Genomic DNA, 27252 nt, shown 5'->3' with positions numbered 1-27252 from the left:
TGATTCAGACACAAATCCCACGGATGAGTGTTTTCCACAACAAAATCAAACACACCAAATACAAGAAACCAGCACTGGCAAGTGAGATGAGCAATTATGTTCCAAATGTGATGGGTTTATTTTATTTTACTCTGATGCAAAACGAAAGATTCCACTACCGCACAGAGGCCAATATATTACAAGGTCATGAAAAAGTGGTGTGGGACATGCAGGACGTGATGGACAACTGGAGGGTCGGGTCATCTCCTCTGTAACATGACGCTACACCGTCGCTGAGCAACACATGGAAACTAACACTGCGGGACTGAACTGAACTGTGGCACGAACCTGACAACTTCCGGGCATGCCTTCAAGCACACCTCCCTCAGGCTGGACTCGATACCTAGGCTTCAGTGTGAGGAGGATTACAATTCTTTGGAAAAATAAAAAGTTCACACCTTTGAAATTTCACAGAAGAATTTTAAGGCCAAAACATAGTGGGTTCATTTCTCTTCACCTCCAGGGACAAAGCTGATGCTTATTCAAAACCACATTAAGCTTCTAGTTCAAATCCCAGCCCGACCTTGTGCCCTCCTGCATTGAAGTTCTTTCCATCGATTAGAGCTGACAGGGTCAGTTTCACTCCTAGGAAGAAGCAAACACCACAATCACTTGTAACAAGCATTACAATCAGATCTGCATTTCCTAGAAACAATGGGTGGAGTCAATGGCATGGGTTACAGCTGGCTATGAGAGTACATCTGTTACTAACTCGACGCCAGGTTATCCACAGCCACCTGATCTGTAAAGCACAGTCATGGCACACTTTATTTGGCATTCAGGGTTACGAATGATGAGTGATCAACCAAACTCACAAGCCACAGTAACCAAGTTATTATTAGGAATACAGTAAGTCCCCTACATACAAACCTCCAAGTTATGAACTTTCAAAGATGCGAACGTGTGTTCACATGTCCAGTCATGTAAGTTAGTTCATGTGTCTGGCATACACTGTCACATGTGTGCATCCTCTACAAGTGGTTGTGCTTTTGTGTACTTTACTGTACAGTACTGTATAGAATACAGTAGTACGGTATCTCTTATTTCAAGCCCAGGATGTCCAGAAGCAAGCATAAAAGCAGTGGTGATGTAGCTGGTACAGTACTACCCAGACATCACTGGATTTCTTCAAGAGGGTAGACAGAATTGAATCCAGCAAGGAGCCAGAACCTGTGCCATCAACATCAGCCATGAGTGAAGTTGCAGCTTGCCTTCCATCTCCTATTGCTGACGATCCTTCAGCTCTACCATCTCCCATCTCCTCTCCCTCCTCCAGTCAGTACCTCTTCTTGCCTGTCCACTCGATGCCAGCCCCTGTGTGCCAGCTGTTGTACTGTACTACTGTACTTTTTAAGGTAGTGCACTGTAAGATTAAAAATGTTCTATTTGTTGTGCTTGTTTTTTTATGTATTATTTGTGTGAAAAGTATTATAAACCTATTACAGTACAGTACTATATAGCCAATTGTGTTAGCTGGGTACCTAGGCTAACTCTGTTGGACCTACGAACAAATTGGACTTACAAACGTGCTCTTGGAATGGAACTCGTTCATATGTAGGGAACTTACTGTACAAAAATATTTTTTTAAACAAAAGTGCTTAATCTGTTTTACTTCGAACAACCAAATGTTACAAAACGGTCTGAATCAACCTAAAGTGATTGCAGGTTGTCTGTAGCTTATTTTCATTATTCCTCAGTCACCTTCTACCCCAAGCCCATAGTTATACACTCCTTTACTCACCTGGTCGAAGGGTCTGAGTATAACCCAGTCCAATCAGGCTGGCATTATTCACTTTAGCCTAAGATTAGGAGATGATATAGAAACAGTTAGAAAACAATCAATTTCATAACATATAAGTCCAACACAACCACTCCATGCATCAGATTTCCAAAGCTGAAACATCTTAGGACCAATCCAGAATTAGTAAAACTGAAAACTTAATTAATAAAAGATAAATCTTTTAAGAACTCAGTAGGGGACAGAGGGGACCTTGAGAATGCATGCTTAAAGGCCTCGAGCAAAATTTTAAAACACTGTACAGCCAAACATCCCTCCTGTGAACTGAATTCTTTTGAGTTACCAGTTTTACAACCTCTGACAGTGGTAAGAGCATGAACTCTGGTGACAGACAGATCTGGGATCAAATCTTGGCACTGTCTCTTATTGTGTGACCTTGGGCAAGTTACCTGACCTCTCTAAGTCTCAGCTCCCTCATCTATAAAATGGGGATGAGGGTAATACTACTCACCAAATAGAGTAGTTGTGAGGGTTAAATGAGATAATACACATAAAGTCTTAGCACAGGACCTGAAATTTAAGAGCTCAATTAGTGTTATTAGCAAGAATTACCAATGGCAACAGGAATAGTAATCGAAACCCAGGAACGTATAGATAAGAAAATTTTGAGGCCAAAGAGATAAAATGACTTGAGAAGGTCAGACAACAAATACAGGAGGAACTAAGATTAGAACCCACAGTTCCTGACTTCAGGTGTATGCTCTTTTCACTACACAGTGACTAGCTCAAAGTTAATAAAGAACATGCAAACTACAACCACGTCACAGCATCCATTTACGACTTAGACGAAACCCTAAGAGCAGACCCAATCTGCAGCACATTCTTACACATAGAGAAGTTCTACAATCCAGCTTGTACTTAGCGGCGATGCCGAAACGGGTGTTGTTACTGCCAGCCGTCCACGCGAGATTTATTGATGTTTCAATCTTCTCGTTCACCTTCTGGTAGATCGACCCTCCAAATTCAGTGCCATCGTTCCTGTTTTCACAGCATAAGAAAAGTCATAAATATCTAGCTTGTTACAATATGGAAACAAATTCTAAGACTATCTAAATCAGGGTCTTATTTTACAGCTACAGACTTCAGCAAACTTCTAGCATAACTGACTACCAAACAAAACAGTTATGTAATTTATAACCACCTAATTAAAGCATAGTAACATTTGATTCATTTACTTGGCTCCTCCACATGATATGAATTTCTTAGACACAATTCAATTATGCACAAAGGCAGACACCTCAAGTAAATATGATCTGTATGTCTCTGAGATGTTCACAGTATTTAGAAACTTCAAAGTAGAGTTATATAAAGATTCTGCGAAAAAAAAAATATAGTGGTACAAGCCAATTCTGGATTTCACTCAAAACACAGTCTTAGCATTAGAAAGCACCCCCATGCAATAGCTACAGTGCATGGCCCCAGGGAAGCACGCAACGTATTCCTTCAGCGCACCTCAGAAGTCAGTCCCTGAGTTTTCATAATACTGTTTCATCAATTTCAATGCCTCTTTCTACACCACTAGTGACTTTATTTTAGTCACCATAAGTGGAATAGAGTATCTAGTGGAAAGCAATCTGCAACACTTCAAAAACACAGAGCTGATCCTCTGCTTTTCTTCCTGGGACAGCAGCAGTGCCCAGTAGGCCAAGACATAAAATACAGTTTAAAAGTTCAAATTCAGGGCTTCTCTGGTGGCACAGTGGTTGAGAATCTGCCTGCCAATGCAGGCGACACGGATTTGAGCCCTGGTCTGGGAAGATCCCACATGCCGCGGAGCAACTAGGCCCGTGAGCCACAACTACTGAGCCTGCGCGTCTGGAGCCTGTGCTCCGCAACAAGAGAGGCCGCGATAGTGAGAGGCCCGCGCACCGCAATGAAGAGTGGCCCCCGCTTGCCGCAACTAGAGAAAGCCCTCGCACAGAAACGAAGACCCAACCAAGCCAAAGGAGCAGTCGTCATTTAGGGAAAAAAAAAAAAAGTTCAAATTCATGTAACCAACAGGCTGCAGCCTACAGACTTGAACCCAGGACTGCTCTGAGGACTTCCGCTACTTCTGAATACAACCCAGGTAACTGGGTTCTGACCAGGGTACCTGAAAACCTCCACAGAATTACACCGGGGATGTTCCAGGATGCTCAGATCAATTAGGGGGCTGTTCATGATCCTAACAGACCTGCTTCTAGAAACTGCCAAGATGAACAGGGAACCAGAGGAAGCAGGAACGCCTCCAAAGGATCCCTTCTATCAGGAGGTGACCCCTGCCCCGGGCTCTCTCCATCCCAGTGGCTGGGGTACAGGCTCAGAGGCCAGCAACCGCCAGCAGCACAGCACTAGCGCCAAGTGCACTAAGCTCTGCAGCGCTTTGCCGACCGTGAGCAGCACAGCGAGGCTGGATGTGCACCAAGGCATGACTGCACGCAAGCACCACCCCTTCCAACCTTCTCAACATGCTAATGGCTACCATCCTTCTGCGCGACCGTGCCGGCGCTAAAGGAGGAACTCTGAACTATGAACACTCACACGTGAGTGTGCAGCTGGAAGTCTGCAGCCTTGTAACCCAGGGCGAAATTATTCTGTGACAGTTTGGATTTGGCTGTGTCAAAACTCATCTGATAGCCAGCAAGCCAACCTTCAATGGCCAACACAGCCCAGCCATAGATGGTTGGTCCAGAAAAATCTATATCAATATTACTGCCAAGACTGAAACAATCCCGTTTATAGGAGGCCTTCAATTTCCCACTCTTCTTTCTGTAAAAACAAACAAACAAAAACAACACAATGAAAACAGCACAAGTTTTCACTGCTGTCCAGAAATCTTTAGAGTAAGATCCCTCCTCTCCCACAATGTAAATACTGTTTTGGCAGGTGGCACATATACAGTAAAAATGTTTCAAATGACAGCTCTACAAATGTAATTTTGTTAGGATTAGAAATATATATACTATTTTTTACCTATTCCTCACTGTAAGTTCAAATGAATAGGATATTTCATGATTAATTTCATGAAAGCATAAGTATAAAAAGGTATGATATTTCAGTACCAAATTAATAATCTGAATGTGTATGTATACAGACACACAAGAAACCAAATTTCTTTAAATGTTTCCAAATGCTACAAAAGGTAACGCCCAACAAACTTCTAAACTATTAACCTGTCATAGAGAGAAGTGTACTTTTTTTTTAATAAGCATATTTATTTTCCTTAGGCCAGTGTTTTCTCCCTGGACAACGTTCGATGGATGGAACAGAAGTGTACATTTTTGAAGGACAATACTGAAAACATGAAATCAGTTCTTAATAGTCCTGCGCTTGTCCTGAAGACAACACAGGTGTGTAGCAGGAAGGACACGCCTGCTGTTACAGTGGAGGAGAAATGCCACATGGCCCCCATCGAGCACCTGTCCTTTAGAGAGAGGCAGGTAGGAAACAACATAATCCCCATTTTTCAGATGAAAAAACTGAGTCAGAGAAGTTGGGGGCTTTATAAAGGCTAAGAAATCAAGTAAGCAGAACTATTCTTTGCAGTGTTCTGGTGCCAGGAGACTACACTCTTCTCTTAAGATGTTAACTTCTCAGCAAGACATCACATCCATGAATCTTCAGGACAGCTTAAAAAATATCTCGTCTCAGACCCCTCTAGCTCCTAAATTTTTTCTACTATGTGCCTCTTTGAGTGTCACATAGGGAGTGTCCTCAGGGAGTGTCCCTCCCTCTCTCCTGCACACACAGGTCTCTGTGCCCCTCACCTCCAGAGCTCCTCCTGCAGTTCCCTGCCCTAGACCTCTCTATCCCTTCAAGCCACAAGACCATTTCAGAAAATGGGGTTGGGATAATTACCCTGTGTTCGGTACAAATATGGTATCAAGAGTCAGTTTCAACCCTTCAGCCAACTGAAAAATAAAGATTTCAAATTAACAATCAGCTATTTTTAATTCTTTTCTTGACTTGAAAAACCAATTCTAAAGTTTTCTCTAACTTCCTCTCTAACAAATAAGAAAGTCATTAAAGAAAGCCAAATATTAAATGATTTAATAAATTGCCTCTTCTTCCTTCCCTGCCCCCTATCCCACTCCCCTCACCCCCAGGCTTCATCATGACTCTCTCACCCAAAAAAAGGCTAAAACATATAGGTCAAATCCTGTTATAGCCAATAATGTAAATTAGAGTACAAAACCACAAAATCCCAATACAGCAAAATAACTGTGATACTCTCTGGAAATTATTATAACTGGACATTTAACAAGCCAACCTAAGTAATTTATTTAGCTATACATACATATGCATTATCTATATATGGTGATGTGCAAATAAACATACTTCAAAAAATAGTGCCCTGAATGTAGCAGGCACTTGACAAATAACTGCTGAAAGATTTTCTCTTTGAAAACATTAAAGAATTTTAGAAACATTTTTCTGTGGAGTCAATTTTGCAATGATTAAAAAACAAAATTAAATTACATCACTACAAATAGCTTGGTCTACTCAGGAGAGGCTCAGCTGTATAACAGTAAGTATTATAGAACTGGTCAGAACAAAAGATATCATAATTATGTACGCAGCAACAAAACCTTACTTTCTAAAAACATAAAACATACCAAAGAAGGCCACATGCAGAGAAAAAAATACGAAAACTAGACAGGGTGCAAGATCTCATTCAGATTATATTTGGGATTTGTTCATCATTTTATCCCCAAGATAACTTTACCCTACAGATAACTTTCAACGCTCTCTTACCTTATTCTCCAAAGAGATTTCTGTCCCAAGAGTATTGTCTGTGTTCCACTTTTGGGTGAAGGTCAGTCCATAGTTACAAATCTTGTATTTGGTCTCTAGGTTGCCTGATGCTTTCCCTGTATCAGTGTAAGCATGACCAGAAGTAGAAAATTCCTGGTAAGAAAAAATAATTACTTTAAAATCAGCTCATCAGATAGAAAATATTCATTCCAGAAAGTAATGTTCAATGTAGCAGAAACCAACACAACTTACTTTTTACCACAGCCCTACTCTGCAGCAACTTATTTCCTGCTTTCCTTCCTTCTTCCCAATCTCTAAATATTTTAACCAGTCTTGCATCTTCCCATTACTCCACCTCTCTTACTGATATATCTGTGCCATATACGCTCTTACTAAATGGGAATCTCTCTTTTAAAAGAAAAATATCTTTACTGAAAATAAATGCCTTTTCTAAAAAGACAAAAATATTGAATCTTAAATATGTACTTTCATGACATGAAAAAGACTATCAGTTCTCTATCATACCTTTTGAACTATTAGTTAACTTTAAAGTCCTTAAAAATCCCCAAACACTAGAAGCCCTAGATTGCCCCCTTTTAATAGGGCCAGAACTTTATTGCATTAAAAAGCCTTATTTTTATTATGGTGAAATACACTTAACATAAAATTTACCATTTTAACCATTTTTATGTGTACAGTTCACTGGCATTAAGTACATTCACACTGTTATAAAAACTTTATTGCTTTTGTCCACAAAACTATCCGTAAGACTATCAGCATAAACAATTTCAATAATTGAAAGTACCCATTTTTCACAAGAAAATGGAATGTTGTAACTTATCCCTCTTCCCTGTCAAATAGTTACTATGAATGCCTTTAAAATATATCCTCCTCCCAGTTAGGTGTCCCTCAGTCATATGACAATAAGCAATTAGAAATAGATCTCCTTCTGGGGGAAGCACTCAACACCTGTCACTGTCAATCTATGAACTGTCAAGAAAAAACATTTCTGATTGGCCCTGTTTTTAAAGAACATTTCTGAAATATTGCCAACAGTAATGAAACCCCGCCAACCCTGCCCCCTAACGCTCGTTCTACAGGCTGATGAAACAACTGGGAAACTGTGATCTGTTTATCTACACCATGCAGAAAGTTTTCAAAGAGAATATCACACTGCACACTAAGGGCAAGGCCTTGGTAAAACACGATAAAATGCTAGTCATGTCTAATAGTTCACATCACTTTCTTTTAGTAGATCCAGCTACCTAGTGTTTTATTTTTCACATTTACCTTTCATAAACTTGCAAGTATAGCAAATATAAACCTTAATTTTGGAGCAAAAAATAAAGGTAAAAGAGTATTTACTCTATATTTCTTTCTTATCATCATCATTTCTTAGTCTGAAGCTCTGTTAAAAATCTAAAATGCCAGAGGTACAAATCTCAAAGAAAAGGCTAGAATTTTCCTAAGTTGAGTTCCAGGCTCACAATTGCTTCAGTTTTTGTCTAATTTCATAATTAGCTCAAACAGTGCAAAATATATTTATAACATGCACATAACATCTACGGTTCTGCATTAACTGCTGGTATGCAACAAAACAATCATGAAAATGTTACTGTTATAGATGGCATATCATAAAAATACCAAGATACGATCGAGAAAATTTGGAGCAGTGGATGAAATTTACCCTAAATCAGTACCAGAGAACAAAAGCAGCCATAAAAACAAGCACACAAATATACTGATTTTCTTACCATCTGAATGAATATTCACACACAACAGCAGCATGAAAGGGAGATAAAATTTTAGTTGTTGATTTTTGCAACACAAACCTACCTTGAGCAAATTCTGAGGTACTAATCAAAATGAGTATGATTTTTCTATTTTAATAGACGATATAACAAAATCCCATCCTAGTAGGGTAGTTGCATACATATTTATTTACTACTAGAAAACCCAGGGAAAGAATAATAGTGACAAACCAGGACTATATGAAGCCTAAGACAAAGTACCATAAATACTCCACATGCTTCTTGCCCTTCTAATTAAATCATTATATCCAGAAATAAAATTTACGCTGGTTTGAATAGGTAAATACCAAACAAAAAAGATGCAGCCAATAAAGAGAAATCAGAGAATAAGGTGAAGGTAGAGTTGATCTATTTGCTGAGACTTACTTAAAGAAAGCTCTGGTTAGTGACGCTCTGATAATACACTGATATGTCCTTTACCATATTATTAACTTCCAGTAAAAAAGACTTTATGAACATTAATAAAAACTGTAGACTAATCTTCTACATGCATTTCTACATTTGTTTCAACTAATCACGAAGGGACAGAGACTAAAATTAATTTGTTTTTGTAAAAGGGCAACAAAATTTGCATGAACCCAATACAAGGGAAGCAAAAATTTTAGTGTCCATATACATATTCATGAAAGTATAAAGATATGGCATGGGTCAAAAAAAAAAAAAAAAAATACATATGTATACAAATATTCTGTATCTTCTGAGAATAAGACTCAGAATACTCTTATTATGACAAACACAAAGGGTCTCCCCGCAGATTCAACCTGACTGTCCTTGGGCTCAAGTGGCTGAGCGGCTCACTGAAATCTGAGAGCAAGGACAAAGCTGTAGGGAAGAGAGCATAGCACCAAAAGTATGCCGTTTCAAGTAACTTGACTAAACAATGATTTTTAAACAGGTTCCTTTAAGTTAATTATGCTACATCTATTAAAAATATATTAAGGGGCTTCCCTGGTGGCGCAGTGGTTGAGAATCCGCCTGCCAATGCAGGGGACACGGGTTCGAGCCCTGGTCCAGGAAGATCCCACATACCGTGGAGCAACTAAGCCCATGCGCCACAACTACTGAGCCTGCGCTCTAGAGCCCACGAGCCACAACTACTGAGCCCGCGTGCCGCAACTACTGAAGCCCACGCACCTAGAGCCCGTGCTCCGCAACAAGAGGAGCCACCGCAATGAGAAGCCCGCGCACCGCAACGAAGAGTAGCTCCCACTCGCCGCAACTAGAGAAAGCCTGCGCGCAACAACGAAGACCCAACGCAGCCAAAAATAAAATTAATTAATTAATTTAAAAATGTATATATATTAAGTACTTACCACTCCACTACATGACTTGGTTCTCAGATCTATTTTGACCATGCCAAATCCTACACACACACAAAAAAAAACATTAATGTACAAAATGTGACATGCACTCCAGTGTCTGCAACTTAGAAATTATGAAACTAGTCCATAGTACATTCCATATGGAAAATACTCAGTATTCTTGTTAGGTGAGAGTTCCACAAGGAATTGAATTATAACAAAATAATTTAAGTTTAATTTTTAAGTCCCTCAAAATAATAAAGACATATTTTGAAAATATAAATTAAAAAAACAAATGGATGAAAGGAATATGTACTATTTTAAGAACCAAAATTATTAGAAATTATGCTGATATATATATACAAGCTTAAAATATATAATTAACATTACTAGTTAATAAAAAATCAAATGTGTACACCACAAAAAATTAAAAATGTAAAGACTAAATTTTTAAAACTAAAAATAAATGTCCACTTGCTTTCAAACACTGTATGTTCCTCCAAAGAAGTCAAAAGCTGTGTCTTCACCCTCGTGAAAACACTGCCATTATTTGGAGGAGGAAAACTACACCCCCTACGTTAGCTGTCCCCAGGGCTAACCAAAGGAGGCACACATATTACAGATTTAAATGATTTCACCCGACAGATAATATTAAATACGCAAATGCTATCTATGTGTTAATGTACACAACAGCTTTTAATGCTTGTGGGACTCTACCTCTAAAAACAGAAGTCTAGTAACCTGCTAATGGTGATCCCCTTAAATCTTGTAAAATAGATTAATGCTGACTTAACCTCATTTTACTAAGCATAGTATCTCCCATATAGTAGGCATTCAGTACTAATGCTTACCCCCAAATTGGCAATTCACAATAGCATACTTACCATATCCTTTGTTGAAGACATCCTTGGCAGCCTTTCCTAGGTCACAGTAAGTCGGTGTGTTACACATATCTTATAAAGAAAAATGACGACAAGGGAACAGAAGTAACCATTTAGTATTTATTCACTGTTCAACTGGTTAGTTCTGTGAGAAGAGGTGTACAGTTTTTTCTTCCTTTGCGTCATTAATGCTTAGGCCCTAATGCAAGCCAAGTTAAGAGAGAAAGCATGCTGCTCCTTTAAAAAGAGCTTTCCAGAATGCTAGAGAATAAAAGGCTTTTTCATGAGATACACTAAGGTCATCTTTCTGATTGCATTGCAAAGAAAAGAAATTTCTCCCAGGCTGAAGGAGATGCTCTGTTAAACTGGACTTTTACTTTTTAAAAAAATACAAAAATGTACATTAGAAAAACATTTCTTGGGCTGTTATAAAGCCAAAGAGCTGTGTAAGATGTCAAGGTAAATTTTCCTGAGGATCTGTAAAACAGATGCAATTAAACATCTTCAGGGTTACCGTTTTTGCCACTCTGACATTCAGTTCTTAAGAATTACCACACTAATTGAAATGTATTCACCCAGAGTATGCCCTCTCTCAAAACTCTTCTTAAAATAAAGTGCTATAATCTTACCTAGTAACCAGATACAGGACAGGGTCTACCTGCAGCAGTCTGCTCCCCCAAATCGGTATACACTCTAAAGTTACAGCCTTCAAAACCAAAGGGGCTTGACTTTTCATCTTGCCTACTTAGTATTCAGCCAGCCTTTCTACTGCCAAGATGACCCTCACATCAAAATCTCAGGCCTATCGACACTGCTGAACATACCATTCCTTTGCCCTCTGCACGACAGGAAACCTCCTCCTGCAGCAGCCTCAAAAGCCACATCCAACCAGTCGTAGAACCCCCTCAAGCAACCCCTCTGGCCCCATTACTACCCCAGAAACATCCAGAGCACCAGCTAGCCCTTGCAATTACTATGTGTGAATCACCTACACAACCGAAGGTATTTATTTCTATTTGGCCGAGCTCTTAGTCTGCCCTTCTGCTAAGTTTCTGCCTATCCCACCACACCTAAACACAACACACACTTTATGGTGCACTTCGTAATTGTGAATTCACTTAAAATTTGTCCCTTAACCTAAACCTGTCAAATATGACAGATATTAAGATATGTTAAGAGAACAGAGTATTAAAACATATATAAAGTTAAGAAGAAAGAATAAAGGTGAAAGGAGATAAATGTACTGACTCATAGCATCGTAAAGCTTTGTTCTAAGCCACACGGTTTCATAGTTCACTCCCAGAGCAAGTGATTTACAATTCAGTCCTTTGTGTTCAAAGGATCAATTTTAGGCTTTTTACACATTGCCAACTGCAATCTGATATTACTCTTTATGATCACAACCGATGCTGGTATCTGTGGAAATGTTTCCCGAAGTTCAGTCTAAAAAGCAGGCACTACCTATTCAAATAGAAATGTTAAGCCCTTACAGTCTGGTTTTTTATCTACCGACAAGAGAAAAGATACACTTAAATGTTTAGAAACATCCATCCAGGGACCCATAACAGTCTTCTAGCATTTTGCTTCTTTTTCAAAACCACTTGCCAGACACTTTGCAAAAGTCGTGTAGAGGGTTGGACCTCAATTTTGCCTAGTTCAAGCTTACTTTTTCAGGCCCACGATCCTGATGGAAAGTGCACTGCTGGTATGATCAAGCAAAAACTCGAAAAGCCCCAGAGACGTCACGTTTCGCACATTCCAAGACTACAAATGCACTTGTCCGTGGGCACGCACAGCGCCCCGGGGTTGCAGGAGCCGCAGTCGGGGGATGGGGGGTGGCGGGTTAGTTATAAACCAGCTTCACACGATTACTAACGCGACCGTCAGCTCGCCTCGCCCCTTGAAGGTTTACGTTCAGCATCCTCCCCTCGGCGGCAGGGAGTGGAAGAGCCCCCCTGATGCTGGACTCCAATGCCGGGGAGGAACCCGGGGGCGGGGGTGGGTTCGGGGTTCGAGGACCCGACTTCCCTCGAAACCAACCTCCCGTCCGGCCTGACGCCCGGAGAGTCCTGGGGGCCGGCCGGGCGCGAGCAGGTGGCGGCGCGGCGGTCCATCACCCGAGGGGCCGGTCCCCGCCGCCCCCGCCCGCGGGCCCGCGCCCCGTTAGGCGGCCCTTCCTCCCGCGGGGCCCTGCCGGTCGCCGCCCCGCCCCCGCCCGGCCGCCGGCCCGCGGCCCCGGCTCGCCTCACCTCCGACGGGAGGACCTGTCCGCTCAGCCAGGAGGCCCCGCCCGCTCCGCCAGGGCACCGAAGAAGGTCTTCTTCAGAACAACGCCGTCCGCGCCTGCGCGGCCCCACGCCCGCGGCGCCTGCGCGCCCCGAGCCCTGCGTCGCGGCTGCGCCGGAGTGTCGCGCCGGGGTCGCGCACGGCAGGCCCGCGGCGGACCAACACCTCCAACCGTCCGAGTGCGCGCGTGCGCGGCAAGGCCCGGCGCGCAGGGAAGGGTGGGGGCGGACGTGGGGCGCGCAGGCTGGCGGACCGCACCTTTGTCTGCGAGGGGCCCGCTCTCGCGAGAAGGCGCGGAGGCTACTAGTTACCGTTGCCAGGGGAGGGGCCGCGGCGGTGGATGCGGCGGTACCAGCCACTCCGCAGTGGATACTGGCACAGCCAACCCCGGCGTCTCCTTCTCTGGCGGATGCCTGGCAGATCTGTATGGGGATTTCGTCTCAGGGTGACTAAAATTCAAGAATGTGGCCCTTAGGTCATCTCATCTTAAGGAGGAGAAAAATAGGTCCCGAGGGGGTAAGTGACGTGACTTATTCAAGGTGACACAGGGTAAATGATAATTCAAAGGCAGAGAGGAGATGGAGGCGGGAAAGCTCTCCTTCAGAGACGAACTGCAGCTCATAAGTGTAGAAGAAATTATAGAAATAGGAAATCACCACTTTGGAGCCACCAGTAACTGATTCAAGCAAAGTTCATCAATAGATGCTGGACGGTTGAGGATATTCATACAGTTCCAAAGTGTCATCCCACAGGTTACTTAGTGAAGAGAAAAGGGTACCTTCACATCAAAGAAGTCACCCTCAACCGAGTGATCAAACTTAACATCACCAGGGATGGTACAGACTGACATCACATGCTCATTCTTGCCAAAAAAGGGACTTCTCTCTATTCACAAGGAAACAATCAGACAAATCCAAATTGAGGGACATTCTGCAAAACAACCACCTGGTCTCTTCGAAAATATAAATTTCATGAAATATTAAGAAAAAGGCTAGTGAACTGTTCTAGATTAAAGGAGACAAAGATATGACTCCAAGAGCAATGTGATCCTAAATTGCACCCAGGATCAAAAAACAAAAAGCATCTATTGAGGATCATTCTTGGGTCAATTGAGAAAACTTGAATGTCGACTATATTAGTATTGTAACATGTAAAATTTTCTGAGTGATGATTATACCTTGATTAGGCAGAAATGGCCTGGTGTTTAGGAGACACGTGCTGAAGTATTTAGGAGTGAAATAGCATGTGTCTGCAACTAACTCTCAAATGGTCAAGGGAAAAAACGTGCAAAATGTTAACAATTGGTGTAACTAGGTAGAGCATATATGGATGTTCATTGCATTATTCTTGAAACTTTCCGATAAGTTTAAAATTTTTCAAAATAAAAAGTTGGGAAGAAAAAAACCCCACAAAGTCTTTGATATTCAGTTCCTGGTACCAGGTTGCTGCTTGAATCAAGAGGCAAAGATTATTTCCCTGCTGTGTGTAAGGCATTTCAGGCTAATAAGAGATAAGATAAATGTTCCCAAAGGACTCATAATGTAAGACTTGGACAAATACCTGCCGAATGAGGCAGAAGATGATAAATGTCATCAGCAAAGCAATAGAACTTAGTAGGCTAAACAAAATGAGCTTTGGAGTTAAAAGAGGCTGGGTTTGTATCTCACATCTGCCAACTCCGTGGTGTTTGGCGAGCAACTTAACCTCTCTATGCCTCCGTTTCTACATCTGTGAAACAGAACTAAATAAGGTCTACTTCAGAGGATTGTAGTGGATAGTAAAGAAAATAATGTATCCAGAGCACGTAACAATCTACCTGGCATATGGAAAATGTTCATTAGTTAATAACACAGATGAAAATTAATATGCTATAAGTGATTAAAAGCTGTACAGGCAAAACTACGATATTCACATACATACGCATATTAGAGCCACAACTTCAGCCTGTACTTTGGCACAGACCTGGCCTTTGTCGGATACAACAGGCCATTGAAGGCTGTAAAAAGCACTTTGAATGGGAATTTGGCAACATTCCTTCCTTGGGCTTCTTTATCCAAAGACCTTTCTTCTGAAGGGACCTGATAACACCAGTCCCAGGTCATGCACCAAGAGACCTCCTCTTTCTCCCAACACCTGATGCAGGAAGGTGGTAAAAGAAATTGTTAAGGAAAACGGCAGCTGCAGAGGGAACCATTCCTTTGCTTCCCATCTCTCTGGCCCCGTCGGCTTAGCAGGATCCACGTTAACCCTCAACGTCCATATCAAGCCTCTGGCCTCTGCCGCCTCCAAACTACAGCCATTGCTCACCCCCGACCCACAATGGGCTCTAAGCTCTTGGGAAGCGTAGAAAGGACTTTCTCAGTCCAACTTCTAATCACCTGGCATTCTTCTCCTATAAAATGTCTAGAACCAGAATTTTAGAGCAGGGAAGGGGCTTTAGACTCCTTCATTTGTGAGACATTTGCTACGTGCTTACTGCGTACAGGACACCATGCTCAGAGCTGATGGAGGAGCACACGCCCAGACACATCCGTGTTGTGTGCGTCCAGAGGCCCTGGTGAGCAGACTCCCAGCACAGGTCACCTGCTGTAGTCAAGGTAACCTGATCGTCTGCCTGTGTTACCTTTGTGAGAGGAAATCTCAGAAGGTTAGTATAGTTTTACCCTCAAAAATGAGAAGAAAAAAAAAAAACCCCTAAGAACAGAAGCCCCACTGTGAAGATTTAGTAGCTCGATGGCCCTAAGTGTAAGGAAAATTAAGATTCTGAAGCCAGCAGTGTTATTTAATTCCCTGTTTCTTTAAAGAAAAAGAAACTTGTTTGTTTTCAAGGACTTCAGAATTCTGATGAAGGGTGAGGATCCCCTTGGCATCTTTGAAGAAGAGGAGGGACCAGCCCCATCCCTGAGCCTCCTCAAGGGGGCAGCAGAGCACAGGGACCCAGCGGTGAAAGCGCCTCGCTGTGCCAGGGATGGGTCAGGTGGACAAGAGGGGCATGGCTTGCAGTGCAGAGGGACAGAGATCCAAGACTGCGTTATTGTATATTCAGGGTGTATATCATACCCTGAAATTCCATGTCTGAGGACTATTCTCAAGGAAACAGTCAGACTCGTGCAAAGGTTCATCTTGAATAGCTTGAATGAATTACAGTAGTAAGAAATTAAAAACAACTTAATGGCCAACATTTAGAGGATTCATTAAATTATAATACACTCATCTTCTGGGATATGGTACAGCCGTGTGTTCTGATAATATTTGATGATCTGGGGGAAAGGCTCAGTTAAAAAAAGGGGGGAGGAAACAAAAGTTTAAGTACAGTGTAATTCCGTGAGTGTGTGTGTGTGTGTGTGTGTGTGTGTGTGTGTTACAGTTTTACTTTAAGAAGAAGCAGGGCAGACAGAGAGACTGGGTAGAGGAGGCCCACATGGGTAGATGTGGGTTTTAGTAATGGCTAATTCTGGACTGGTTATAGATTAATAATACATAAATTATATATATATATATATATATATATATATATATATATATATAATAAACAGATGCTGTATATGTGTGTGTATATGTACGTACATAGAAAAAAATCGGGGAAATGTTTCCAAAATCTGACAGTGACTATCTCTGCTGGGTCAGAGTATATGTGATTTTTATTTTCTTCACACTTCTCTGTATTTTCCAAAATTTCTAAAATTTGGAAACGTGCTTCTGTTATAATCAGAAAAGTTAAACTCACTTTCATAAGGTGGGGAAGTACCTAGGTTCATGAGAAGGGCATGCTGTTCCGTGGGCAATTTCCACCCAAAATTGGGAAATGCCTCTGGTATCCGTCCTTTGAGTTTACTTTGGGCCTTCTGGGAGCGCCCGTCACTCTTGGCCACAAGGGGGCGCAAGGAACCAAGGTAAAGAATGGCTAACCCTGCTGGTGGGCAGGGGGCTTGGGACTCGAGTCAGGGTGATGACCCCTGTCCTCCCCGTGCCCCCAGAGCCTCATCCAAGCTCTCCATACGGTTTTGAACACAGTTATGGGGGCTTTCCTACCCAAGTTAGAGTCCAAGTTGAGTGTCAAAAGGGCAGCAAATATTTACAAATTGTTTTTATGAGGAAACAAATTTTGTCAATGTTCCACATGTGGATTAGGGTACAGCCTGGCTGACACAACCTGCAAATTAGCTCACCTTAATCACTTGCTAGTGACGCACTATGATCACTTATACGTGCAACATAAATTAAGAAAAAAGAGGGTGGCATACTCCTATGGAACCTAAAAATAGTAATAGGCAGTGTCCCCTTAGTGAATATATAGCTGTGTTTCAGGCAACTTGATGTTTTGGGGAATGGCCTTAGGTTAGTGAGCTGTATAGTGTGGTGTAGAGGAAAGAATCAACTTTGGAACCAGAAAACTTCTGTTAAATCCGAGGTCTGCAACTCACCAGCTGTGTGACCTTGGGCAAGTTACTTGACCTCTCTGAGCCTTGGTGTCTTCATCTTTAAAATGGAGATCCCCAGGAGTACACCGGCCGTCCAGATGGGGCCTACCCAGGGGGTTCCACCAGATGGCTTTCTGTGGCCAAAGTTCTGAGGAGGCTTGGACCACACACCAGGGTTCACCCTGGGCCAGAGCCAGATCACACCAGTGAGTCACACACATCACAAGCCCTAGGGCAATGGAGGAGCCAGACACAGACTCACCCTGAAGGGGTGTGGAGGGGCTGCGGAGAGGGAGTCTACAGCTAGGGGCCCCTGGAGAACACCCCAGGGAGGGGTGAGGCCTGTAGCCCCACCCCTCCAGTGGGGACTCGGGAGCCCATGTGTGCAGAGCTCAGGGCAGACATTCACCACCCCACCTTACCCCCTCTATGGAGATGTGATTGACATGAACCACAGTGTAAGTTTCAGGTGTACAGTGTGATGATTTGATACACATATATATTGCAAAATATATTTACCACAGTAAGGTTGGTTAAGGGTGTCCTTTACCTCATATAATTACCATTTTTTTGTTGTTTATTACGGTGGGAACATTAAAGCTCCGCTCTCACAGGAACTTTCAAGTTCACAGTACAGAATTGTTAACTATAGTTGCCAGAGCCATTCATTTAGAAAAATTTGCGTCTTCAGAATTGGGACTCCAGGCAGGTCTGGGGTCTCCTAACGCTATGGGATTCACCCCCTACCTCTGAGGAAAAAGAATCAGATCCCAGGTAGGGTCCAAACCCAAAGACAGCAGAACCCATCTTGTCTGCAGGCTGGAGGATTCCCCTTTGCACGCTCCTTCCCTGAAACAGGCGTCCTGGGATGTGCGGACCACCGCAGGGGTCCACTCTCTGTCCCTCAAAGTCATATGCAGTGTCGCAGTGTCGCAGGGGGGCCTTCGTTCCTTGCTCTCCCTCTACAACCCTCCAGCCTCCCACTTAGAGACACCACGCCTGCTTACAGATCACACCCCCCCCCACCCACCCTGGCCTGGACAGCTGCCACGGGGTGATCCTCAGGTCACCATGCCCCCAGGCTCTGAAGGCCACCAGAACACCATTGCCTAGGACGGGACACAAGGGAAAAGAGGAATAAGCAGGGTTAGTTATGGGGATGCAGAGGGAGGAGACAATAAGAGAATGAAAAAAAATGAGGCAAAAGAGAAAGACTCAAATGAAAAAGAATGCGGGGGACAAAGGTGTAGAAGGAAAACGATGAAATGAAAAGAAGAATGGAGGTTGAATTCCACTCAATTTTATAGGTTTCTGCCCTCCTCCCTGCAGTGTATTTACTATTAAATTACAGTCAGTAAAGAGAATAAAACAAACTGGACTCTATGAAAATACCTTGCTTTCCAAGTCGGTGCTCCAGATGAGAGTTTCATAGAACCAAGGGGCTGAAAGGGCCTCGTGATCTCCTCTAGAAACATAAATGTAATCCAGCTGAAAAAGACACCACCCAAAATCGCCCACACATGGGGAGGGCACGCTGCTGGGACCCTCAGTGGCATCGGTGAAAGGACGTCTGGTCCCCGAGTCAGAGTGGTGCCGACACCGTCCCAACAGGCTGACTCCTGCTGTGACCTAAGACGAGAGACACTGTTCCCAGCGAATGTGTATTGAGATATGGTCAGCTTTTTACAAACCTTTTCTTGCCTTTTCATTGCAGCATCTGCTGTCACTACCCCCACCTCTGTGTCTTGTGTAACACGAGTGTGTCAGGGACTGCAGGACGCAGAGGAGGAAAAGCACTGCTGTGGCCTGAACGCTCGTGTCCCCAGATTCACGTGTTGCAATCCTAACCCCCAGTGTGATGGTGTTAGGAGGGGGGCCTCCGGACGTGCTTAGGTCATGAGGTGAGGCCCTCATGAACGGGATTCGTGCCCTTGTGAAAGAGGCCCTGCAGAGCCCCCTCTCCCCCTCCTCCACGTGCGGACACAGCGAGAAGGTGGCCGTTTATGAGCCAGGAAGCAGGACTTCGCCTGACATAAACGTGACCACACGGGCACCCTGACCTCAGACTTCAGCTTGGATAGAAGCACCTAGTCCGTGGGATTTTTGTTACAGAGAGGTACGGAGAGTGCCCAGGAATGGGGTAGGGTGGGCAAGGCATTTAGGATTGACGAGTCACACACAACATCATCTAATTTTTTTAAGCAAAGAGAAGGCCAAGCACAACCTTGACGAAGGAAGCTCGGGGCCCCTGGTGCTGTTTCCAGCTGGACACCAGGTTGGGGTCAGGAGAACGGAGGCTGCCTTACGGGAAAGGCAGGTCCCAGCGCCACGTGATTGGCTGGCCAACTCCAAAGGGGGCCGCTCACACAGACACTGGTCTGCGTGGTGCCCTTGGGGTGAGCCTCATGGTGGCCGACCCCCCAACCCCTCCCCTTTCCCCCGCCCCGCCCCCCCCGGCATCACAAGCTCCCGGAAAACTGGTCTGGAGGAGCCCTGCAGGCCGTGAGGAGCCCAGGCTGAGAGGTACATGAGCTAGCCAAGGCCACACAATCGGTGATGGGCGGGACCCAGTCTGCCAGGTCGTTTCTGGAAGCGGGCCCGCCAGGAGGGGCAAGACATCTGATAAACCCGCTTCCTGGGCCGGCAGCTATGTACCTCCTGACCTCAGCTACCTCAGCAGCAGCGCTTACACCAGTGCTGTGATTATACAGATCCTGCAATCTTTGTCTCCCCTCATCAACCCGCCCCCTCATCTTTCATTTACTGACCATTTCCCGTGAGAGCCTGCCAAAGACCCGCTTGTTTCGGCTCCTTTGATTTGCTTTTAAGAAAAGCAAAGTGTATGGAAATCACACTGGTGCCGACACAGGAGACGTAATAAACAAAACTTTCCGTTCCGGAGTGAACGTAACTCACGGCGCCACCTCTGCCGTGAGCTCCGGGAGCTACAGCAGCTGTCCCTGGAGGATGCAGGTGTCACACTCACACACCGGCCCACGCCGCACCTCCGCCCTGGCCAGGAGTCACCCGGGGGCTGGCATCCCACGCCGTGCTGAACCAGGGGCCCCGGGGAATCTCTTCTCGAGAATTTTCATTTCCTCTGAGCTCAGTCAGTACTGCCCAGAAGCCCCCGGAGGCACGAGGAGGACCGGCGCGGGGTTGCCCATTGGCCCGCAGTCCTTGCCAGGGGGCGCCCCGTGGCAGCATCCTGGCCGGAAGTGCACAGGAGGGCTTCCTTCGTTGTGGGGCTGGCGGGCCACGGCTCCCCGTGGGGGGGAGTGGCTCTGCACGTGCTCTGCTGTCTGCGTCTGGGAACTCCGGGCCCTGACCTAAGAGCAGAAGAAAACGCCTTTTAAGCAGAAACACTAATAAAGCCTTCCTCTCCGCGCTGCTCCATCATCTCCAATCCCCAGTCACTGAGCTCAGCCTTAGGGCGGTACGTGTGGCCATAGGCATCCTGGCTGAGCAACACTGATCATTAGCGCGCAAGCAGCCTCAGCCGATCTGAAAATACACCGAAAGTCATCTTCCAGGGAGACTTCTCGTACTTAGTTCCTCAAAACTGCTCTGGCTTTTGGAAGACCTAGAAATAATAGACTATTTAGGGGAGATTTTTCTTCGGTGCGTTGGGTTGCACATACTTCTACTGAGAGCCTCCATGGGAGGGCCATGCGTCATGCTAGGTCCTGAAGTTTACGTGAGGATGGAAAGTCCAGGCTTGGAAATGAGTGAGAGACATTTGTTTATAGAGTTTTATGAGCACCAGTTACGGTACCAGGCCCTCTACACGTATTCACACATTAAACCCTCAGAATATAGTCATTATGGGGAGGTCGTGCCCGCTTTACAGATGTGTAGATACAGCCTAGAAAGGTGAAGCACCTTGTTCAAGGTCACAAAGTCACTATAAATCCATTTATCTCTGCAGCCATCCATCACATAAAAAAACGTATGGAGCTTCTATCATATGCCAGGCCCTCAAAGCATGAGGATACAAGGATGAACAGCTACAGCCCTGCCCACCCAGAGCTTATCACCTCGAAGTAGGACAAAGAAGTACCCAATCACAATAGAGTTTTATAAACACCATGGCGGGCAGCCGGATGCCTGGGAGAGTGGGGGCATCAGGGGCTATAGGGGAGGCCAGACTGGTGCTCAGATCAGGTCGGCCTGACTCCAAAGCTGGCACTCTTACAAGGCCGAGAGAAAGTCAGGCGGAGACAGAGACAGAGAGGAGCCCGCTTTTCGGTTTTGTTGCCCTGTTTGTAGCCTCCTGCATCTGGGGTGTCTGCATCCTCACCCCTCTCGGTCTGTGGGAGCATCGCTCCTGGAAGACACGGGGGTTAATCTTCCATCTTCCATGTTAAGATACCCAGCAAAGCCTTGATGATTTGGATCGTGTTTCTCCTGGCCTCTGGCACCCTTCCCCCCCAATCTGCTTTCCATCCTGAATTCTGTCTTCAGTGCCATAGCCATCCACCTGTGCGCGGAATTATAAACGTCAGGGTAACCTCAGCTCCTCTGTCTCACTCACTCCCCACCCCTCACAACAAATGATAGGGACTCAAGTGCAAAATCCCATCCTTGGCTGGTTCTGTCACCGTGTCACTGCCTTACACTGGCCCTCCTCCGCCTCCTCCTCCTCCTCTTCATTGGCCCAGCATCCGTTTTCAACCCACTGCAACCCTAGCGCCACACTGCCACCAGCACTGCTTTCCTAAAAAGCAAATTAGATCCTGCCATTTTCAAGTTCAAATATCCCCCGATGACTTTCTACTGCATATGAAATAATACCGGTGTCCTTTGCCTGTTATCAGGTTCCTCACAGTCTAGCTTCCTCTTGTCTCTCCACCATCTGCCCCAGCCACACAGATTCTCTAGAACCAAAATGCACCTCCCTGCCCCTGCACACACTTCACCCTCTGAGCCTGGGGTAAGACCATCCCCTGCTTCTCAACCTAGGAAACTCCTACTCATCCCACAAAACCCAGCTCAAATGACCCCACCTGTGTAGAGGCATTCCTTCATTCCTCCAGAAGGTCTACTCACACCCTCCTCTGTGATCCTTCAGCCCCACATTTCTACCTTTATCTTAGTGCTTGTTATAATATATCAAAATCATCTCTACATGTAGATCTTCTTGGACACTAACCCCTCAGGGGCAAGGACTGTGTTTTATCTTTTATTCCCAACACCTACACATAGGTTCTGTTAAGTACAAAGTACTCAATGAACGTTTGGTTCCAGTCCTTTTTGTCTGTGTGTTTTGCCAGAGGCCTCTGGTGCCCTGGTATTCTCTCTTCTGTTAGGTAACAGGAAGCAGGGAAACCCAGCAGAGAGCGAACCTGGGGCTCTCTCCTTTATGTTTGGCCATAATTGTCCAACTTCAAAATAAATTCTGTAACACACCTAGTCACCAGGAGTATCCTACTATCAAAGGCTGTTTGATGTTGTCAGTTTACATGAAAACAAGTAGTACTTGCAGAAGAAATAGCTCCGTTGTGCCACACGATGGGGACAGGCATCCAACCCCAGGAAGAGAGCCAGGTAACAGAGCCTCAGGTCACCTGCCCCAGCCACTGGGCACCAGGCGTCCCTCGAGGCTGGGAATGGTCCCCTGGCACAGAATGTCCAGGTACCTCTTGACGGACTGATGTCAGGTGTTTCTGGAGGAACACCCAGTAACACCAAGGTCACCATTGATGGCATAGATAAGGGGCACTGGTAGATTTTAAACGGCGCCTTACACCCCAAGTACGGGGATGAATTTACCCTGAGAACAAAGCAAACAATGAAGGGATTTGGGGACCCAGATCTACCCTTAAAGGACTTAGGCAGTGATAAGCGCATGTCTAAATCACTCGACTTTGCTAACAGCCTGGCTGGAAAAAAAAAAAAAATCAGAGAAAAAGGGATGAAGCATTTTTTAAAAATTCAAATTAGGAAACTTGAAAATGCATGAAATCCCATCTGAAATGAGCTAGAGTCTTGGAGCCTGTTCTGCTTAAGTCACTTCAACATCATACAACACAAATTAAATCCATTGCTCATAAAATACACCTAAACTTCCTATTAAATTGTATAAATCTGTATATAAAATGGGCTTTCTGGGGTTGTCCCTATCATTAAAAAAAGGCAATTTTTATAAATCATTATCTTCCTAATTAAATAATCCTAACTTCAAACAGTTCCATTTTCATTTTAAGGAGAATTATTTTCCAATTGACATTTAGTCGACACAGGTGCTGTTACACTCACAGCTCTTAAGCTATTGGGATTTTTACATCTGAATACCAGAGACACTCAGGGGGCATTTTGTCTCTTTTCTATCTGTGTTCACTATCTGAGCACAGTGTAAAGTTTCTCAGTATAGTTTTTGTAACTCATTAGTTTTTGGCATCCCTCAGAGCATACTGGCTAACAGGATTCATTCTTTCTTGGATCACAACTAGCTGTGAAAACAGATGTTAGAGCACACTCCCTCCACCCTCACAGGATTACTGAAGGTAGGAAATGCAGGTGATTATCAGTTTGCTTCTGATACAGACATCCTGCTCTTCTGCTGGCCCTTTGAACTTTGATATGCACTAATTAAGAGGGATTCAACCCCTGGAGAAGCAGCGGCTGCAGCCCTGCCTCTGCTCCCCCTCTACTGAGTCCTTGTTTTGAACTATTGATCAAACAGATTTGAGGGGATTTGTTGAAGCCTGTGTGGGGTAAGAAGGAAGGAAATGAAGGAGGAAGGAGGAGGAGAGAAAGGAGGGGGCACGTCTATAAACAGTTTCAGAGGGAACCCGCCGGTCAGACCTCGCTCGTCCGATTTCACACACCTTCCTCCAATGAGGATTTGCTTTTCTTTCAGAAACAGCAATTCCAGGTGACTTGCCGAGTTCCCATTTTGGCAAAAGCTCCATCGTGGGTTCAGAGCAGCCCAGCTTCGAGGAGGACGCAGGGAGGGCTGAGAAGGTCCAGGATGGTGGTGGTGGTCCTGCTGCGGCTCGGCTGGCTGTGTGCCCCCCTGGGCGCCCTGGTTCTGGATGTCAACAACATCAAGAGCTCTGCAGATGCGCAAGGGGCCCGGAAGGTAACGCTCGGTGGAGGAGGAGGGCTGGGCGCTGGGCTCGAGTGAAGCCATCACGCAGATGAGCATCTGAAATAGCTCATCCAGACGGTGGGCTGGATTGAGGCTGTGGAAGGCACCCTGGAAGAATCCAGTCGCTTTAGCATTAACTCACCAGATGAGCCAAGTGGCTTTTCAGGGCATTGAGCTATCAATTCACCTATAAATCAGGGAGTAAGCTAATATTTAGAAAGCTATACACCACGTGCCAGGCCTTTTAAACATACTATCTCATTTCCTCTTCCTCAGAGCTTGAGACAGCTATCACATCTCCTAATGACAGATGGCGGAAATGGGCTCAGAGACGCTGAGGAATTTAACCAAGGCCACACAGCCAGGGAATATGCGAGTCAGAAGTTACATGCTGCGTGCCAACCCTCTCACTTCACAGAATTGTTTTATAGGAAATGTTTCATATACATATGAAAAAGCATCAACCGTAGATGAGAAAAATCAGTCTTCGGTATCTGTTTCTCTGCAAATCAGGCATCACTAGAAATCAAAGGATGGTTGAGCGGGCCCACTGAGGGGCCTACTTGGCAAATGGTGACTGATGTGATTCACTGGAGTGAAAAGGTCACATAGGGATGCCACAAACACCAACATTTCATTAAACTATCGCACAGCATCTAGGGCTTCTAGATACATATCAAAAATCTCATAACCGTCTCTAAGACACACGTGGGAAATTTTTCTTCCATTTTCACAGAGAGCATAAAAGATGAAATTCTATGTTTAAAAGTAGGACAATTTTCCAGACACAAATAACCTTTGCAGCACATAGGTCTCTTCGTTGGTGATTTGCTCTCCCCTTTGTGAAAGAAAACCAATTCTAGTGAAAAGTCAAGATGCTGCTTGAGGTTTGCCTCAGCGTTTAAAGTGCCTCTCTTTTTGGCTTTCTCCATCTCCTGCCTGGAATAAAAACTCTTCACATCTCGCTGGATTCCCTAGCCCTGTGACAACAGCTTCTCTTTACAGGGTTCACAGTGCGTGTCTGACAAGGACTGCAACACTAGAAAATTCTGCCTCAAACCCCAGGATGAGAAGCCATCCTGTGCTACCTGTCGTGGATTACGGAGGTGGTGCCAGCGGGCTGCCGTGTGCTGCCCGGGGACGCTCTGCGTGAATGGCGAGTCAGCACAGAGACTTGCAGGACTGCAGCGCTCCCAAAGAGCAGACACAGCATCCGGGTCTCTTAGACTAGGGTATTCCACGACAGGCACTCTCTAAAGGCTCCAAAGTGGTTCTCCGCAGCTGCCTCTTCCCGATGCAGCAAAATAGCTTCTTTCCCGGCAGTAACTCTTGCCAGCAACTTGGAGATGATTTTAAAGCAAGGGTTCAGGTTGGAATCTTTCAAGTTCTTCTGTTTTCACTTAGATTCCATTAATTACTTAAGCACCTGCTTTGCCATATGTGAGATGTAAATATTTAGTGCCTGTGTCCCGGAAATCTAGAAAGTTGTACAGAAACTGAAGGCGGAAGTACTGCCAAACCCTGTGACAGTCTGATAATGAGACTGTCTGTGGTTCTCATCCTCTAACTCCACCTGCTTGTCTCTCAGATGTTTGCACTGCAATGGAAGATGCAACCCCAGTACTGGAGAGGCAGATCGATGACCAAGACGACACAGATACACAAGGAACAACTGAGCACCCAATTCAGGAAAACAAACCCAAGAGGAAGCCAAATATTAAAAAATCACAAGGCAGTAAGGGTGACAGCAGCATTCTAAGCATATATATATATATATATATTTTTTTTTTTTTTTTTAAGAAAAACATTTTCTCCTCCTAGGCTCTTAAGGATAGGCTGAAACTGACTTGTGCCTCTCCACCCCAGAAACACCTAGGGAGCATGTCCTATTTCTAATCTCTTTCCGTAAACAGCTGTGGAGATCACGGGGGGAAGAGCACAAGGTAGTTGGCAGGCCAGGAGGACGGGGAATAGCTATAATAACGGGCTGATTAGCAAGAAAGCCTTTAATTGTTTAATTAAATTTTATATGCACATCTTTTTACAGCCTATAATTTAACAAATAGAAATTTCCCTTTCTAGATCCTCAGAATACAAAATAAAAGAGAGATGAACATAGATGAAATAACTTTTCATTCTCAGACAAAATACAAACTTCACTAAGATGCTTTTTACAAAATTGTAGTCTCAAATTCCAATCTTTGACATAAAGCAGCTAGAATTTTGAAGGTGGTGAATTGGCCATTCTTGTTTGTTGAAGACGGCTGATTGCCCCCTGTGTAAGTAGTGGTCTCTCTTTGGGTCAGTACAAATCCCATTTAATAAAACACTGATGAGTGATACTTATCTCACGTCTCAAGACTGGAAATCCCATCTTTCTTTAATAAATGTTTTGACTTTATAAAGCAGTAAATTCTGTTTGGGAAGACTGAGATGTCCACTCCATTGTTGCTTTCAGCCCAGGAGCCAGGCATGCTGTTCTATCTTTACTTTGCGACCTTATCCTACACCCCACGCCCTAACCCAGTCGCGCCCTCACAAGCCACCGTTCCCCCTGCTTATTACTAAAGCGCGTATCAATCTTGTTACAGGACAAGAGGGAGAAAGCTGTCTTAGAACTTTCGACTGTGGACCTGGACTTTGCTGTGCTCGTCATTTTTGGACTCAAATTTGTAAACCGGTCCCATTGGAGGGACAGGTCTGCTCTAGGAGAGGGCACAAAGATACCGCGCAAGCTCCAGAAATCTCCCAGCGCTGTGACTGTGGTCCTGGACTATCATGTCGAAGTCAGGCGACTGGAAATCAACAACACTCACGGTTAAGAGTGTGCCAGAAAATCTAAGCGGCTGCACGTCTTCCAGCAGAAGTCTCACACAAGAACTTAAAAA

General features: G+C 44.5%; 2 protein-coding genes across 3 annotated transcripts; one reads left to right on the top strand and one right to left on the bottom strand.

Moving 5' to 3' along the window:
* Positions 1 to 94: 94 nt before the first annotated feature.
* Positions 95 to 13032, bottom strand: VDAC3 (voltage dependent anion channel 3). Of its 2 annotated transcripts, none has more exons than XM_061177555.1 (9): positions 12814 to 12983; positions 10568 to 10636; positions 9696 to 9745; positions 6572 to 6724; positions 5675 to 5727; positions 4358 to 4585; positions 2665 to 2815; positions 1781 to 1838; positions 95 to 624 (listed from the first exon to the last, which is right to left on the bottom strand). In XM_061177555.1, the coding sequence occupies exons 2-9, from the start codon at positions 10632 to 10634 to the stop codon at positions 533 to 535; spliced, it is 852 nt and encodes a 283-aa protein (XP_061033538.1). In that variant the 5' UTR covers positions 10635 to 10636; positions 12814 to 12983; the 3' UTR covers positions 95 to 532. The 2 variants fall into 2 exon arrangements, with proteins under 2 accessions (XP_061033538.1, XP_061033539.1); XM_061177556.1 differs by having other exon boundaries at positions 546 to 624; positions 1777 to 1838; positions 12814 to 13032.
* An 11212-nt stretch (positions 13033 to 24244) lies between these two features.
* Positions 24245 to 27252, top strand: DKK4 (dickkopf WNT signaling pathway inhibitor 4). Its single transcript, XM_061177514.1, has 4 exons — positions 24245 to 24355; positions 25370 to 25520; positions 25953 to 26105; positions 26956 to 27252. Exons 1-4 carry the CDS (start codon positions 24245 to 24247, stop codon positions 27204 to 27206), a joined length of 666 nt encoding a protein of 221 aa, XP_061033497.1. The 3' UTR covers positions 27207 to 27252.

The sequence above is a fragment of the Eubalaena glacialis genome, chromosome 20 (assembly GCF_028564815.1).
Source record: "Eubalaena glacialis isolate mEubGla1 chromosome 20, mEubGla1.1.hap2.+ XY, whole genome shotgun sequence".
Taxonomy (NCBI): domain Eukaryota; kingdom Metazoa; phylum Chordata; class Mammalia; order Artiodactyla; family Balaenidae; genus Eubalaena; species Eubalaena glacialis.
The sequence above is the reverse complement of the archived record's forward strand: the minus strand, read 5'-3'. Positions and strand labels throughout refer to the sequence as shown.

What these genes read in the sequence shown, in the direction of transcription:
- VDAC3 (XM_061177555.1), bottom strand. Translation starts at nt 10,634, where the DNA reads ATGTGTAACACACCGACTTACTGTGACCTAGGAAAGGCTGCCAAGGAT. An exon ending in AAATCTCTTTGGAGAATAAG is followed by an intron (nt 5,728 to 6,571) that starts GTAAGAGAGCGT and finishes TTTATTTTTCAG; the next exon opens with TTGGCTGAAGGGTTGAAACT. An exon ending in ATATTTGTACCGAACACAGG is followed by an intron (nt 4,586 to 5,674) that starts GTAATTATCCCA and finishes TTGTTTTTACAG; the next exon opens with AAAGAAGAGTGGGAAATTGA.
- DKK4 (XM_061177514.1), top strand. Translation starts at nt 24,245, where the DNA reads ATGGTGGTGGTGGTCCTGCTGCGGCTCGGCTGGCTGTGTGCCCCCCTG. An exon ending in ATGCGCAAGGGGCCCGGAAG is followed by an intron (nt 24,356 to 25,369) that starts GTAACGCTCGGT and finishes TTCTCTTTACAG; the next exon opens with GGTTCACAGTGCGTGTCTGA. An exon ending in GGGGACGCTCTGCGTGAATG is followed by an intron (nt 25,521 to 25,952) that starts GCGAGTCAGCAC and finishes CTTGTCTCTCAG; the next exon opens with ATGTTTGCACTGCAATGGAA.